General features: G+C 44.0%; 1 protein-coding gene across 1 annotated transcript in view; it reads left to right on the plus strand.

Annotated features, from left to right (window-relative positions):
* LOC138960381 (protein singed-like) overlaps nt 1-14,651 on the plus strand; it is a 41,661-nt gene extending 27,010 nt beyond the window's left edge. Inside the window, exons 3-4 of the mRNA XM_070332277.1 lie at nt 1,860-2,167; nt 9,671-14,651. Of these exons, the coding sequence (XP_070188378.1) occupies nt 1,860-2,167; nt 9,671-9,876 (514 nt within the window). The 3' untranslated portion in view covers nt 9,877-14,651. The remainder of the gene's footprint in view (nt 1-1,859; nt 2,168-9,670) is intronic.
* Nucleotides 14,652-14,889: the final 238 nt, after the last annotated feature.

A 14,889-nucleotide genomic window follows, 5' to 3' on the forward strand; every position in this document is an offset into this window, starting at 1 on the left:
ACACCAAGCTGGCCACACTAAGCTTTAGCACTGAGTGTTGGGTAAAGACTACACCAAGCTGGCCACACTAAGCTTTAGCACTGAGTGTTGGGTAAAGACTACACCAAGCTGGCCACACTAAGCTTTAGCACTGAGTGTTGGGTAAAGACTACACCAAGCTGGCCACACTAAGCTTTAGCACTGAGTGTTGGGTAAAGACTACACCAAGCTGGCCACACTAAGCTTTAGCACTGAGTGTTGGGTAAAGACTACACCAAGCTGGCCGCACGAAGCTTTAGCACTGAGTGTTTGGTCCAAAAGACTTCGCGAAGTCGACTTCGGGCTTAATGAAGGACCGCCTTTACAGTTGCATGCCTCTGACCATCTGTCAAGGTTATCAATATTACTTTCAATGGTGTCTCTCTTAATACTTGTATTCGTGCCGTCCGCACAAATGTTGCACACACTCTGGGTTTGGTCGAACGGACATCTGTTTAACTGCCAGGACGTGTTTTTATTGTGACTAGAAATAGCATGTAAATAAGGATCGCAAGAAGTACCATCTTATAATAATGCTCATTAAAACATAGTATTTTGCGAAAGCAGAGTTTGAAACCTTGAGCGTATTGAATCTGATTATGTTTTAGTTTTCTCTGGCCTAATTCTTCTCTTGACAACAAGAAGGTCGGGAAAAGTTTTGATAGGTCGGGTCGCAAAAAATCTTTTTTGCAGGCGTTTTTCGGCCACATAGTTGCTGCCACTCTTTATTCTCATTATTATTCAGTGTTAAAGACACACAACAGACATTTTTGTTCCACCTAATGGCGGGAAACCCGCGGAGTCACATTATTCCGCAATCCATCATCGTGTGAACTTGATACCCCATCGACATTCATTCTGCTCGCGTACTGGAATCCATAAAGCAAGAGACCTTGCCGTTGTGATCAATAGCAATCGCTACTTCCATACCCCCAGCACGATGAATGCACTTCCTTGAAGGTTCCTTGCCCCTGTACGCCAGACAATGATTGAAGGTTCCTTGCCCCTGTACGCCAGACAATGATTGACAGTTCCTTGCCCCTGTACGCCAGACAATGATTGACAGTTCCTTGCCCCTGTACGCCAGACAATGATTGACAGTTCCTTGCCCCTGTACGCCAGACAATGATTGAAGGTTCCTTGCCCCTGTACGCCAGACAATGATTGAAGGTTCCTTGCCCCTGTACGCCAGACAATGATTGACAGTTCCTTGCCCCTGTACGCCAGACAATGATTGAAGGTTCCTTGCCCCTCCTTGCCCCTGTACGCCAGACAATGATTGACAGTTCCTTGCCCCTGTACGCCAGACAATGATTGAAGGTTCCTTGCCCCTGTACGCCAGACAATGATTGAAGGTTCCTTGCCCCTGTACGCCAGACAATGATTGACAGTTCATTAGGGTTTATTGTTTATGTCAACTGCTGCCGACAGTGATTGTTTTCGAATGGAATTGATAAGGCTTATATTCCGTCTCTTTGTATCAGTTAAAAGATGGATTCATCCGCCGGTTAAGTGTTATCATTGAACAAATAGTACTGTTAATTACGATTTACCTTTCGACTTACCAGCCAGATATTTGCGTTTTAGTTAGTTCTTGTTGTTTTTCAAACAACACAGATTGCCGTAGTAAGGCGTAGTTAGTTCTTGTTGTTTTTCAAACAACACAGATTGCCGTAGTAAGGCGGGCCTTTCTGTTCCTTCAAGATTTCTTCCACAACTTTTACTGATAGTTGGTGAGTCTTGAGATACAGGTACAACTACTGAAAGTCCAACCTCGCAGGACTGTACGACTGTTGAGACAAGTATTAAACCCAACCTCTTCCTTTGTTCCAATGCTGCAGCTGCGACGCGACGCTGTTCGACGTGGAGTGGCAGGATGACGGTAGCAGCGTGGCTATCCGCGCCCACAACAGCAGCTACGTGTACAACAAGCCCACGGGCAGCCTGATGGCCGGCAGCGAGAGCGTGACGGAGAAGGAGCGCTTCGTGATCAAGGTGGCCAACAGGCCCATGCTGGTGCTGAAGAGCGACTTCGGCTTCGTGGGCAGTAAGTCACCAGGTGCCGCCAAGGCCGAGCTCGTCTGCAACCGCTCCTTTTATGAGATCATCTACGTGGAGCCCCGAATCGACGGTACTTACTTCTTGAAAGGTAAGGATTGTTTTGGGCTAAGAGGTTTAAGGGAAAGATACACAATACAGCTTTGTCCAGTGTAGTTTGTTGAACGCAGCACGTTGTATTGTACAGTCGAACCTGTCTAAAGAGACCACCCAAGGGACTGAGCAAAAGTGGTCTCTGTAGACAGGTGGTCTCTTTAGACAGGTGGTCTCTTCAAACAGGTGATTTATATAGACTTAAAAACCATCGGGGATCCTTTGGGGTGGCCTTAATGGGCAGGCGGTCTTTATGGACTGGTGATCTCCAGGGCAGGCTCCACTGTATAGCACAATGGTTCGTGCTATCTATGACGTTGCCTTCAACATTTTGGAGTTGATTTCTAAAACGAAAACGACAGACAGGTTCCGTTTTCTTGACATTGTGAAGTGACAAGCTGCAATCACAATGCTGGTCAAGATGATCTGGTGGCGCTTTAAATGCGGAAGCCGGAAAAAAACAAAATAATAAAGCTGGTCAAGATAGCTGATCGCAATGCCTTGTGTGCGACAATTTTATACAAGTCGTATTGTGTATGTTTCCCCTCAGCGGCTTATGCTTTGTTTATGATGTCTGTTGAGCAGCCAAGTTGAACTATTCCTTTCCGTGAGATTGAAGTTTATGTGTATTCTATTATGTAGATGAAATCTCAAACGTTAGAGGATTGGTGTAGGTTTTGTGTTTTGCTTAGTTAGTTGGTATTATGTTTGAATCAATGTTTGTCAGCACGTTTTAACCCCCCCCCCTTCTCTTCCTCCCTCCCTCTCTCCCTCCCTCCCTCCCTCCCTCTCTCCCTCCCTCTCTCTCTGAATTTTTTAGTCTAAATTGTCAGATTATACTACGCAGTAGAATTTGTCCCCCTCCGACTAAGATTAGCCTATGTGATTGCATCGTGGGTTTGTCTTTTGGAGGGCTGTCAACTGTCCTTCTTTATGCATACATCAGATGCGGTCCCTTGGCTGATCGCCATGAATTTTTGGGTCAATGTTGCCCCCCCTTCCTCGGCCCCTACTTTCCACCATCATCCCACCTCCTCTCTTTGAGGAAACTGGTCTTATCAAAACCTTCCTCGGCCCCTACGAATACGAATACGAATACGAATACTTTATTATCTCATACAGAGAAATTTCAGTGTGGTGCACATTAAAAGACAAAACAAATAATAAGACAACAGATAAAAATACCATACGAAGCATACTACACTCGCGCACGCATATGTACACTAACAGGAATAGTAACATGATTCCAAATAGGTTAATTGCCGTCAGCTTTAGCTAAAAGTTTACCGCTAAAAACTATCATTATCACAGGACTAGATATGTCATTGAACAATATTTATCACAGGACTAGTCATTCGAGGGTTATCACACTCAGCATAAGGGTGCACATCAAAGAATATACTTTCCACCATCATCCCACCTCCTCTCTTTGAGGAAACTGGTCTTATCATCAAAATGGTCATAACCTCTCACATCAAAGGTATTCTCTACGTCAAGCCAAAAAAAGTTGTTCAAACAAAGAATAGGATTAAGTCGTGCCGATGATTGAAGGCAACCCTGGCTAGCCTTTGATCCTGCCTGATACACTTGTCGGATTAAAGGGAGACACACACCGAGTGCTCGTTGATTAACTGCGAGGAAAACGCAACCCTTGTTTTCCTAGCTCGCCCAAGCATGCTGGGGGATTCGTAGGCGTCGCGTGGAATTGGCGAAATGGTGACCCTCTCTATTGTGTGACCCCGTCCAGAACCTGTGTGGACGGCCATAGAACGTGCAACAATGCAGCACTGGCGATTAACGCATCGATCATGCTGTGTATCAATATTGAGAGAGAGAGATTGGGGTGTGGGGGTGGTTGTGAGAGAAGGAGATAGGGGATAAAGAGAGGTGAAGAGGAAGGGAAGAGAAATATAGGAATGAAGGAACAGACTGAATAGTCGGGAATACGAGAGAGAATTGGGGACTAATGCTCACTGTAGCAACTTGTTTTCCCGATGTATACCAATTGGTACACCCAACTTAGTGAGAGAAAATAATAATAATAATAAATGAGCATTTATATAGTGCAACATCATAACTTTACAATTATGCTCTTTGCGCTTGACACATTTAAAATTAAAACACAGTTATACAAGCATTTACATCTACATTCATAGTCAGCAACGCTTAATTAAAAGCATACACCATCAAACATACATTACAAAAGATTCTTCCACTAACTAAGTAATAAAAACATGAATAAAATAGGTAGTGAAAACAAGGAAATACCAGCTGAATACCCTTAATCAAACAGAACATGTTATCAACAATACTGAAAACAGCCCTAGATGTTTATATACATTATCACATTATCACTAAAACAACAAATACACTACATGTAGCCTACTGATGGACTGAGAAAACAAAATCAGGGGTTGTATTTCTTGAAGAGGTGCGTTTTAAGTGCTCGTTTGAATGCTTGGGGTGACTGAGAGTGGCGGATGTGAAAAGGGAGAGAATTCCATTGTGTGGGTGCGCAGAAAGTGAAAGTGTGTTGTCCGTATGTTTTAGTTTTGGTGTGTGGAATGGTGAGGATGCGACAGTCAGAAGAGGCACGGAGTTGTCTTGCTGGAGAATAGACAGTGAGGAGTTCAGAGAAGTAAGCAGGAGACGAGCCAGAAAAGAAGTTAAAGCAGAGGGTGGACAGTTTGTAGTCAATGCGGGCTTGAATAGGTAACCAGTGCAGTGTGTGAAGAAGTGGTGTTGCGTGATCTCGTTTTCGTGCTTTCAGAATGAGGCGTGCTGCCGAGTTTTGGACTTTTTGTAGTTTATGCAGGAGGTACAGAGGACAGCCAGAGAGAAGAGAGTTGCAGTAGTCAAGTTTAGAAAGAACAAAGGCACAGACAAGAGTGTTAGTTGTTTGAGAGGAGAGTGTGTGGCGAATGGTGCTGATCTTACGAAGCTCAAAATAAGCTGCTCTACAGACTAAAGATATATGTTTGTTAAGGGTCATGTCAGATGAAAGGGTGAATCCAAGGTTTCTAGCTAAAGGTGAGAAAAGAATGTCGGTGTTGCCTATTTGAACAGAAACAGGTTGGGGAGAGGGAAATGTAGTGTTCTTCTTTTTGCACAGTAAGACTTCAGTCTTATCATCATTCAGCTTAAGTTTGTTATCGACCATCCAAGATTTAATATCAGTGATGCATGTCTGAATGGTCTGGATGGCGTAATGTGTCTCTGCAGGGGGACTGGGTTTATACAGCTGGGTGTCATCAGCAAAAGACTGATTTAAAACAGAATGGTTTTGAATCAGTGTGGAGAGGGGCTTAGTGTACATGATGAAAAGGATGGGACCGAGTACTGAACCTTGAGGAACGCCAAAAGAAAGTGGGGCTGGAGCAGACATCTGGCCATCGACAAGCACAGCATGAGTCCTGCCAATGAGATAGGACTCAAGCCATGCTAGCGGTGGACCGGAGATGCCGTACAGAGTCTGAAGTCAATGGAGAAGCGTGACATGGTCAATCGTGTGGAAAATGGCTATTCTCCCCCCACCCCTGCCTTCCCGTCCCCTTTCCCTATTTGGGGGGGGGCGGGGGGAGAAGAAACCGAGTAACTGGGAATGGGAATGAGAAGTGGGTGCGCTTATATTGCAAGAACGTGTTTGTAATAGTTTTTAACAATAAAATATACTCATGTTATCATCGAATAATAGGAAAGAAAAAGGGCCACATCTATCTTACCCCCCCCCCCCCAACACACACACACACACACACACACACACACACACACACACACACACACACACACACAAGGAAAAGCTTGAATTGAGCTTACCGAGCAAATGCCTATAATCGAATTACAGGGTAATTGTTAGTTTGCGTCATATGGGGCGCTCCCTTTTGTTTTACAAAACAAGTCGCGTAAGGCGAAATTACTACATTTAGTCAAGCTGTGGAACTCACAGAATGAAACTGAACGCACTGCATTTTTTCACAATGACCGTAGTCCGCCGCTTGTGCAAAACGGAGTGAAACTGACGAGCCTCTGCGTGTCTGTGTGTGTTTTCTGTTGATGCTTCCGTCCTTGTCATATTTGTGCCTATCAAATGATTTACAATTGATCTCAAACATTGGGAATAGGGAACGTTGACACTGTCACATTGGCACACAGTTCACAATTGCTGTCAAACAGTTGATGGGGGGGGGGGGGGGGGGGCTGAGATTGCTCGGAGAGAGAGGGGAGGGCTGAGATTGCTCGGAGAGAGGGGTTTATCACTGATGGTTTAAACGAAGGCGAAAGGGACTTCATATAAGTACAGATGTTGTGTGGAGAGATGTTTTTTTAACAACTTATCTGTGTCGATCTGCCGACTTCGGAGAGAGAGAGAGTATTATTAGTTATTTCTAATATGCTGACTGTTAGAAAATGATAAGACATGTCTCGTAAATGATATGGCAGGCTCATTTGGATATTACATTTCCTCGACATGTCTGTTATCATTTGCTAACAGTCAGCATATTAGAAATAACGGTTTTATTACCATGCAGTTTATTTCGACCAAACAGAACAGCCAACGGGGACGGGATTGAACCGAGGCTGTTGTGACCTTTATGCACATGACCTCATGCAGCTAATCGCAGCCAATCACACTCTTGACCTCATGAATATTAACAGCTGACAGGTTCTCACGCAACACTCTCACATCAGGTTCAACAACCCTTTTGCTTTGCTTTGTCTAGTCTACCAGATAGGGTCAGATTTATTATCAATATTAGACAGTAAGTAAATGATTTAAAACTGCATTTGAAGTAAACTGAGTCACGCAATTTCAGTTCATTTCTCGGAACTGTTACCATGTAAGTCAGTTTTAAGCGAGCTGAGCACAACATGTCGTTTTCAGAAGGTGGGTGGTGCCTGTATACCCACCCCCGCCGACAAACTGTGGGTGGTGCCTGTATACCCACCGGGCTCGCCGACAAACTGTGGGTGGTGCCTGTATACCCACCCCCGCCGACAAACTGTGGGTGGTGCCTGTATACCCACCCCCGCCGACAAACTGTGGGTGGTGCCTGTATACCCACCCCCGCCGACAAACTGTGGGTGGTGCCTGTATACCCACCCCCGCCGACAAACTGTGGGTGGTGCCTGTATACCCACCCCCGCCGACAAACTGTGGGTGGTGCCTGTATACCCACCCCCGCCGACAAACTTGGCTGTTCGGGATTTAACATGGTGATGGGTTTCATTGTGAAAAATACAAATTGTCACTCCTTAGAATAAGTTTTAAGTTCAAAGTTTCAGTTTGTCTTTCTTAATTTTAGCTTGATAAATAAAAAGGGTCCTTGCCTGACCGTTATAACATTTAGAGGGTCACCTAGAATCAGCCCTGATTGGTCAGCCAGTGATATGGTTCACTAAAGTGGTAATACATGTATATATTCATTGTAGTCAATGGTAATACATGTATATATTCATTGTAGTCAATGGGAAGGCGTCGAGTAAGTGAGGCGGGGATATAGCTCAGTTGGTAGCGCGCTGGATTTGTATTCAGTTGGCCGCTGTCAGCGTGAGTTCGATCCCAGGTTCGGCGGAAATTTATTTCAGAGTCAACTTTGTGTGCAGACTCTCTTCGGTGTCCGAACCCTCCCCCCCGTGTACACTACATTGGGTGTGCACGTTAAAGATCCCACGATTGACAAAAGGGTCTTTCCTGGCAAAATTGCTTAGGCACAGTTAATAATTGTCTACCTATACCCGTGTGACTTGGAATAATAGGCCGTGAAAGGTAAATATGCGCCGAAATGGCTGCAATCTACTGGCCGTATAAAATTTCATCTCACACGGCATCACTGCAGAGCGCCTAGAACTGTACCCACGGAATATGCGCGATATAAGCGTCATTGATTGATTGATTGATTGATAAAGAGATTGGAAAGACAGAGACCGTGATGTATCTTCTCACTCCTCAGAAGAGAGAGAGGGGGTTCGGGGTTGGGGGCAGAAAGAGAAGGCTTACGCGCTCCTGTGGAAGGATTGAACATTTCCTCGAAGCCGGCAAAGAGGCAACCGGTGCAGCATCCGACAAGCTCACAAATTCCGTTGGTCCACAGTGAGCGTCAACACGAGGAGCGAAACAAAAGGCGACAGGGCTTGGTCGCGCATCGCGAGTTGGACACCCGCGTTTTCTGGGCAAACAGCTTCGCACATGTCACTGTGACTCGGGAAGAGGGGGGGGGGGGGGGGGGTGAGCTTGACTGCCTGACTGCTTGCCTCTTTTTGCACACGAAGTGCTCCTCCAAATTGTGAGAAAAGCCGTTGGTTCGGGGATTAAGTTGTGGAGGTTGTTTGCCGAGACAACGAAAACTTGGCCCGCATTTGAAGCGAAAAAATGATAAGGGTTGCGACTTCTCCTGCTGACTGGAATTGATGATGGCATGACTATCCTCCCAGTGCCGTGAGGGCCGTGCGAGAGGTCAGTCCTAACTGCACTGTACCTTCCCGTCTAGACGTCAGGTCTAACTGCACTGTACCTTCCCGTCTAGACGTCAGGTCTAACTGCACTGTACCTTCCCGTCTAGACGTCAGGTCTAACTGCACTGTACCTTCCCGCCTAGACGTCAGGTTGGGGAGGATTTGGTGTCCAAAAAGGTATGGACCGATTAGCCGAGAGAAGTGGAGCAGGCAGGATTATTGAAAAGTGACACAGAACCGCCAGCTGTTGTTTCCCTCCAAAGTGTGAAGTCCGCATAGTGCAAGCTTTTGACAGGTACAACACGTTGACCAGCGACTGATGACTTTGATGTTAATATAATAATCGCTGAGAGTAATAGTATGCCGTGTTTGCTTTTTTGCTTTGATGACAAACTGCCACAATTAAACATGTGCGTGTCACTGGTGTATGCATCGGCGACCCCCTTGTGTGTTCTATCATATGCCCGATTCGGTAACTAGGACTGAAAACAAGTTGTTACAGGGGTTGTGCTTCGTCTTAGTTGACGTTCTGCACTTGTACTAGTGTTGTTTCTAAAGGCAAGTGTAACTACGTGTTCTGACTCGAATCGTGTCTAGAAGTTGTAACCCCTTTCTTCCCATCCTGCTCCCTCCCTCCTTTCGTCTTCCCCTTCACTTTCGTCTTCCCCTTCACTTTCGTCTTCCCCTTCACTTTCGTCTTCGTCCAATTCCCCAACCCACCCCCTCCCATCCCCCCCCCCCCATCCCCCCCCCCATCCCCCCCCGCCACACACACACATCTTCACCCGTTTTGATGCAAATGTTTAACATTCATATCTTCGCAAAAGACAAGTTATCTCACTGACTTATCGTCGCATGTACATGCATTATAAATTCATTGTCAAACAATTACTCTTCAATAAAGATCTTTCGTTCGATTTGCCAGTTTCGAGCAGGTTAGGTCGAATTCCTCGGTATCGATCAGAACTTGTCTTATTCACAATTCACTGCGTTTACAACCCCGCCAAAAATAAGTTTAACACGAATATGTCTGTCTTGTTTTTTTCAGCTGCTAACGGCAAGTACTGGGCGATGGCAGAGGACAATTCCATCATGGCCGACGGATCCGGAAAGTCTGTTTTCCGCCTGCAGTTCCGCGACAACCGAATGCTCAGCATCTTGGCCGAAAACAGCTGCTTCATCAAGGGGGAGCAGAATGGACTCTTCCGGGCCGTGGCCCAGGAACTGGAACCCGCCGTGCTGTGGGAGTATTAAGGAGTGCTCGTTATCGAGTGGGAGTACTTGTGGCGTCATCAGTTGTCATCATCGCAACATCTTATCAACCTGAGAGGCAAGGTCATACCAGAAGAAACATTGCCAACGAGAATGACAACAAGCAAGAGTCCGGTGCCTTCGTGTTTACCCTGGAGGGCGTTGGTCAAGACTGAAGATCTGACATGGTGACCAAAGTTGAACGATCTGTCCTCGAACAAAACCCCGGCTCCTCCTGGTATGTGGTGTATGCTCACTGCCTCGTATGTGTGCGTGTGTGTGTGTGTGCGTGTGTGTATGTGTGTGTGTGAAATATCCTTGCCAGCCGTCTTGTCAGTGTTTCGCAACTTCAGCCATCATCAACTCGTGCCCCTAGCATGTTCGTCTGCACAATGTCTCTTTCTACGAACTCGCCCTGCATAACACTCGGACAGTCACTCTGTTCGCAACTTCGCCTCATGCAGCCGAGAGCCTTCAACAGCAGCTTCACGGAACAAAATCCCAAAGAACTCTTTCAAGCTTTCAGAGGTCTAGGTCACAGGAGACACAGACTGTGTATGGTTCTCGCAATACATTGTATACATATTCTCTCAGAAGACTGTATGGATTATATTCTAATACTGACGAGGGACTGCAGTAAGTGACGAGGTGTTCTCTACCAAGTGCTGACTACACTGCAATTTCGCGTGGCTACCATTCCTGTAAGTCTGCGCTAGGAGCCAAGAACGTATTGTTCGTTACTGACCTGTAAATACTGTCTCCCTTCTTGTCTTTTGTCCTGTCGTTCGTCTCAGCGCTACTGGTGACTTTGAGAAAATGAGGGGGAAGTTCTTGGTTATACTTACAAGGTTTTACTAGCTGCATTAGTTGAAAAGCTTAAATGTACCTCCATCACTGATGAGCAAGGTTGGATGGCTTTGGACACTAATGATAAAGGGAATATGCGTAAAGTATTGAGAACAAAGACAACAGTTTGTTTGTGAAAGCAAACACATTAGCCGTTGTATTTGTCTGTAGTATCCAGCGACTTCAAAGTATAACCTGTTGTTCGTTAATGACATATGAACAGTGGTGCTCAGTTTAAACCTGACAGAATCTATCAAAGCAAGCTGCTAATGGGTTGTCACCAGTTTTCAACGCGACTGTCAGCTTTTGTGTTGACATAGCTGCTACTTGACATGCAGGATGGTGATGGTGATGGCCATTCAGAGGCAAAAGTCACGTCATGTTCAGTCAGTCAATCACTTTACACAGAGGCAAAAGTCACGTCATGTTCAGTCAGTCAATCACTTTACACGCACAGCTTAGCCACTACCAGAAGCAAGAGTGGAAAAGTACAAACAGGTCTGTCCTTTATGTCACTGGGTTCAGTTGTAAAAGGGAAAGGATTATTTCATATTAGCTATAGAACATACTTGGTAACTCAGCAAGGTTCCTCCTGATGCTCAAGTTGATAATGCAGTATGTGAACATTTTGGCCTTTTGCAAAGATTTGGTTTCATGGCTTTTCTCTCCTTTTTCGTCTTCTTTTGTATACATGTTCAAACAACAGCTTTTGTTTTGTTCTCCAAGGTCATTTAGCATTTGCTTTATAAGTAAAAGTGTCTCGTTTGAATGTTTCATTTGAAGTTGTGAGGTGATACATTGTCCACTCAAGTTGCTCCAATGTCAATGACTTTTGTGCACACACGTGTGTGTGTGCCTGCTTCGGTTTTCATGGCCTTCGTTCAGCTCCTCAGCCACGGAGGAATATACTACAGCCGTTTTCTGCCTTTTTGCATATTTTGTATGAAAATTCAATGTTTACATTTTGGTGTCGAGCCTTTGTTCTCTTGCCTTTTGTTTTTCGGTGTAAGTGTAACCTGTCTTTGCTTTTGCTTTAACATATCATTTCGGCCCCGCATGGACAGTTGAACACAAGAAACTGAGATCTTGGGATGCGATGATTTATTGGAAACAGGCATGGAAAATGTTATTATCCAGGGTTTTGTTTGTTTACACAAAGTGCACATGTTTACTACGTCAAAACGCACTTATCTCCAGATATGTTTTTTGTGTGTAGATCTTATGTTGGCCAATTGGACCGGACCTCCTGTATGTATTTGCAGGACGATACAAAGCACTCCAGAAAGCGTACACATCTGTCACCAGGGACCAAACGTGTACTAACCGTGACGGTTGTCTTGCTCATTTTTACCCTTTAGTATACATGTAGTTTGAAGCAATTGTATCAATAACCTCCATTTTATTTGCAATTTACACTATAGGTTTAAAGTGTTCTGGTACCCTTACGTTCCTTGAAAACATTCTGATAATGATATTTTGACTGAATTTACATCCTGATTTACACCTTGTTGACGTCAAACTACACTGAAGAACTGGTGTTCTTAACGTTGTGTCTTTTGCTTTGGTATAAAATGCATCTGTTTATAAACAACGTGTCCCGCAGTGGGGCACTGCGGTTATGAAATTAAAGGCCCCTCCTGTTTTTGGAACCGCAGGAGCTTTCTAGTTTGCTGTTAGGTAGATTTTTGGTTCCTCTTTCCTGTCATGCTCTTTTTCTTCATGAATTCTTTTCTTTTTTTCTGCCTTCTTGCTCATTCACCTGTATTTTTTCCAAAAATCTCTTCTCTTGCCGCTTGTCTCGCGATTCATGTATAGTTTAATCTGTTAGTGTTCTGATGTAAGTCCAGCAGTAGATAGGTTAAGCCTATTTTAACATACTGGAAACTGGTAATCTTCCAGTAGGTATTAATTTAGTTTTACTAAAGCCTGCTGGGACACAAGTAATGGGTTAGTGCATTTGTAAACAGGAATCGCTTGACAAGTGGCCCCCTTCATCCCCCCCTTCCTCGTCCTGATATGGCTCTGCGTAGTCGGCTGGACGTTAAGCAACAAATAAACAAACAAACAAACAAAAATAAACAACGTGTACAGCCTGATCGTGTCTTTTGTGACAACTTGTGAAAGATCTGTGTGAATGTTGTATTGTGTATAATTTTTCATAATGACGATGCTTTTTAATTACTGTCAATATTCGAATATATATACCTACTATCTGTATTAACTCTGTTGCACAGGAAAGCAGCTGGGGAAATCAAAACACCTGCTTTTAAGATTAACCACCGTTTTAGAAAGATTGCAAAAAGGTTTGACCTCTTGCCTGTACCAAATTCAAAACTCTTCTTTTTTTCGATGCCCAACACGTTTTGCCATGTTCCTTTGAGCTGGGCTTTTCTCTCGACATTTTGATTTCAAGTTATTTTTGTTACGCCGCCTTTATGTAATAAAGCGGCGTATAGGCTTTACTCTGTCTGTTTGTTTGTCTGTTTGTCTTTTTCTCTGTTTCTCTGTCTACGAATTGGACTTGTATCTCTTGTACTCTGGGGTCAATTGAGCTCAAATTTGGTGAGTAGCTTGGAATTGTGCATGTGGCGCATACGGTGTGTGCAAAAAATTATTTATCTTAAAACAAAAAGCTACCTGAACAATACTCCGAATATTGATTGCAGTTGGTGGTGTTTTGTGTTTTCTTTACAATTACAGCGAAGGATATGTATGGATTACACGTGGGCAGAGTTCTTTCTGATGAAGACCTTACCTTTGTATACCTGTGAAAGATGTTAGAATCTTTAGGTATCAGCATTTGCTGCGAAGTATGTCTTTGTATTGCACGTGGGACGAGTTTTATCTGAGGATGACCTCCCTTTTGTATGGTACAAGATGCTCTCATCTTTGAATTATCAGCATTACAGTAATGGTTTTGTGGAGAGAAAACAATATATACATGTGACAACGAGTAGAAGTTATAATGCATACACTATTTATTTTTTTTTTCTTGACTTTTTTACTTCTCAAAAAGCAAATAACGTATCTTTCTTTTCAGATGCGCCTTTGGTGGCATTTGTATTTGCATTAGCAAGTTGACGTTTTTTCGTGTTTTTGAGTGTGTGGGTTTTTTTTTTTGTTTTTTTTTTGGGGGGGGGGGGGGCAGGGTTAACCTATTGCTTTTTTAAATACTGCAGTTCATTTGTAATCGCTTTTATAACGTACGGCATCTGTTTTGTATCTCACTTTGACGATTTATACAGATTGCTGTAGATAAAGAAGCCGATGCTCAGTAGGACTTGTGCTTCGCTGTGCATATTTGTAGCAACTGTTTCTGTCCTTCCAACACAGAAGTTAGAAAGAAGTGACCTGTAACATGTCTTGATCTAGTGACCTGTAACATGTCTTGATCTAGTGACCTGTAACATGTCTTGATCTAGTGACCTGTAACATGTCTTGATCTAGTGACCTGTAACATGTCTTGATCTCAGTTACGCATGAACGACATTGAAACGTAATAGATTGTAACAACTGTTATTCGCCCAAGCCAGCGAGAGTATCGACTGTCAAAGTACAGCCTAGCTCAAAACTGCCTGCATTTTCTCCTTTGTCTTAAGTCACAGAGAAAATATCGTTACTTTTGAGCGGTCAGCATCAAAAACTCTCGTCTGCTTTGTATGGAATGTTGCATTGTTTGTATGGCGATCATAATTGTGAGAGGTGAAAGAAAGTGCGTGGTAAACATGGACTGGATGTGTAAGAGAAAACGACAGACAGCTTTTCACCGTCAACTGTACATAGTATTTCAACCATTTCCTCGCATGACTCGCTATATTTCCGCTTGAACTGACGGCAAGAGACATTTTGTGAGTGTAGAACTGTCTAGCTTACAATTTCTATCTCAGAATTCCCCTTTTTCTCTTGTGAAGAATAAAGGCTTTTGAACTTTCCCATGTTTGTTTCTTTTATTTTTTGTATGTTGATGATCTACTGTCACACACACTCTCTCTCTCTCTCTCTCTCTCTCTCTCTCTCTCTCTCAGCGAAGCAGCACAAGTGTTGAGAGACTCTACAGGCAACAAGTGTTCCTTTAATGATTTTACCGTTTTCATCAACTCCACGAGCTCTAACGTAGTGCACACACACACACACACACTCACGCTCTCTCTCTCTCTCTCTCTCTCTCTC

Source organism: Littorina saxatilis, linkage group LG2 (assembly GCF_037325665.1).
Source record: "Littorina saxatilis isolate snail1 linkage group LG2, US_GU_Lsax_2.0, whole genome shotgun sequence".
NCBI lineage: Eukaryota > Metazoa > Mollusca > Gastropoda > Littorinimorpha > Littorinidae > Littorina > Littorina saxatilis.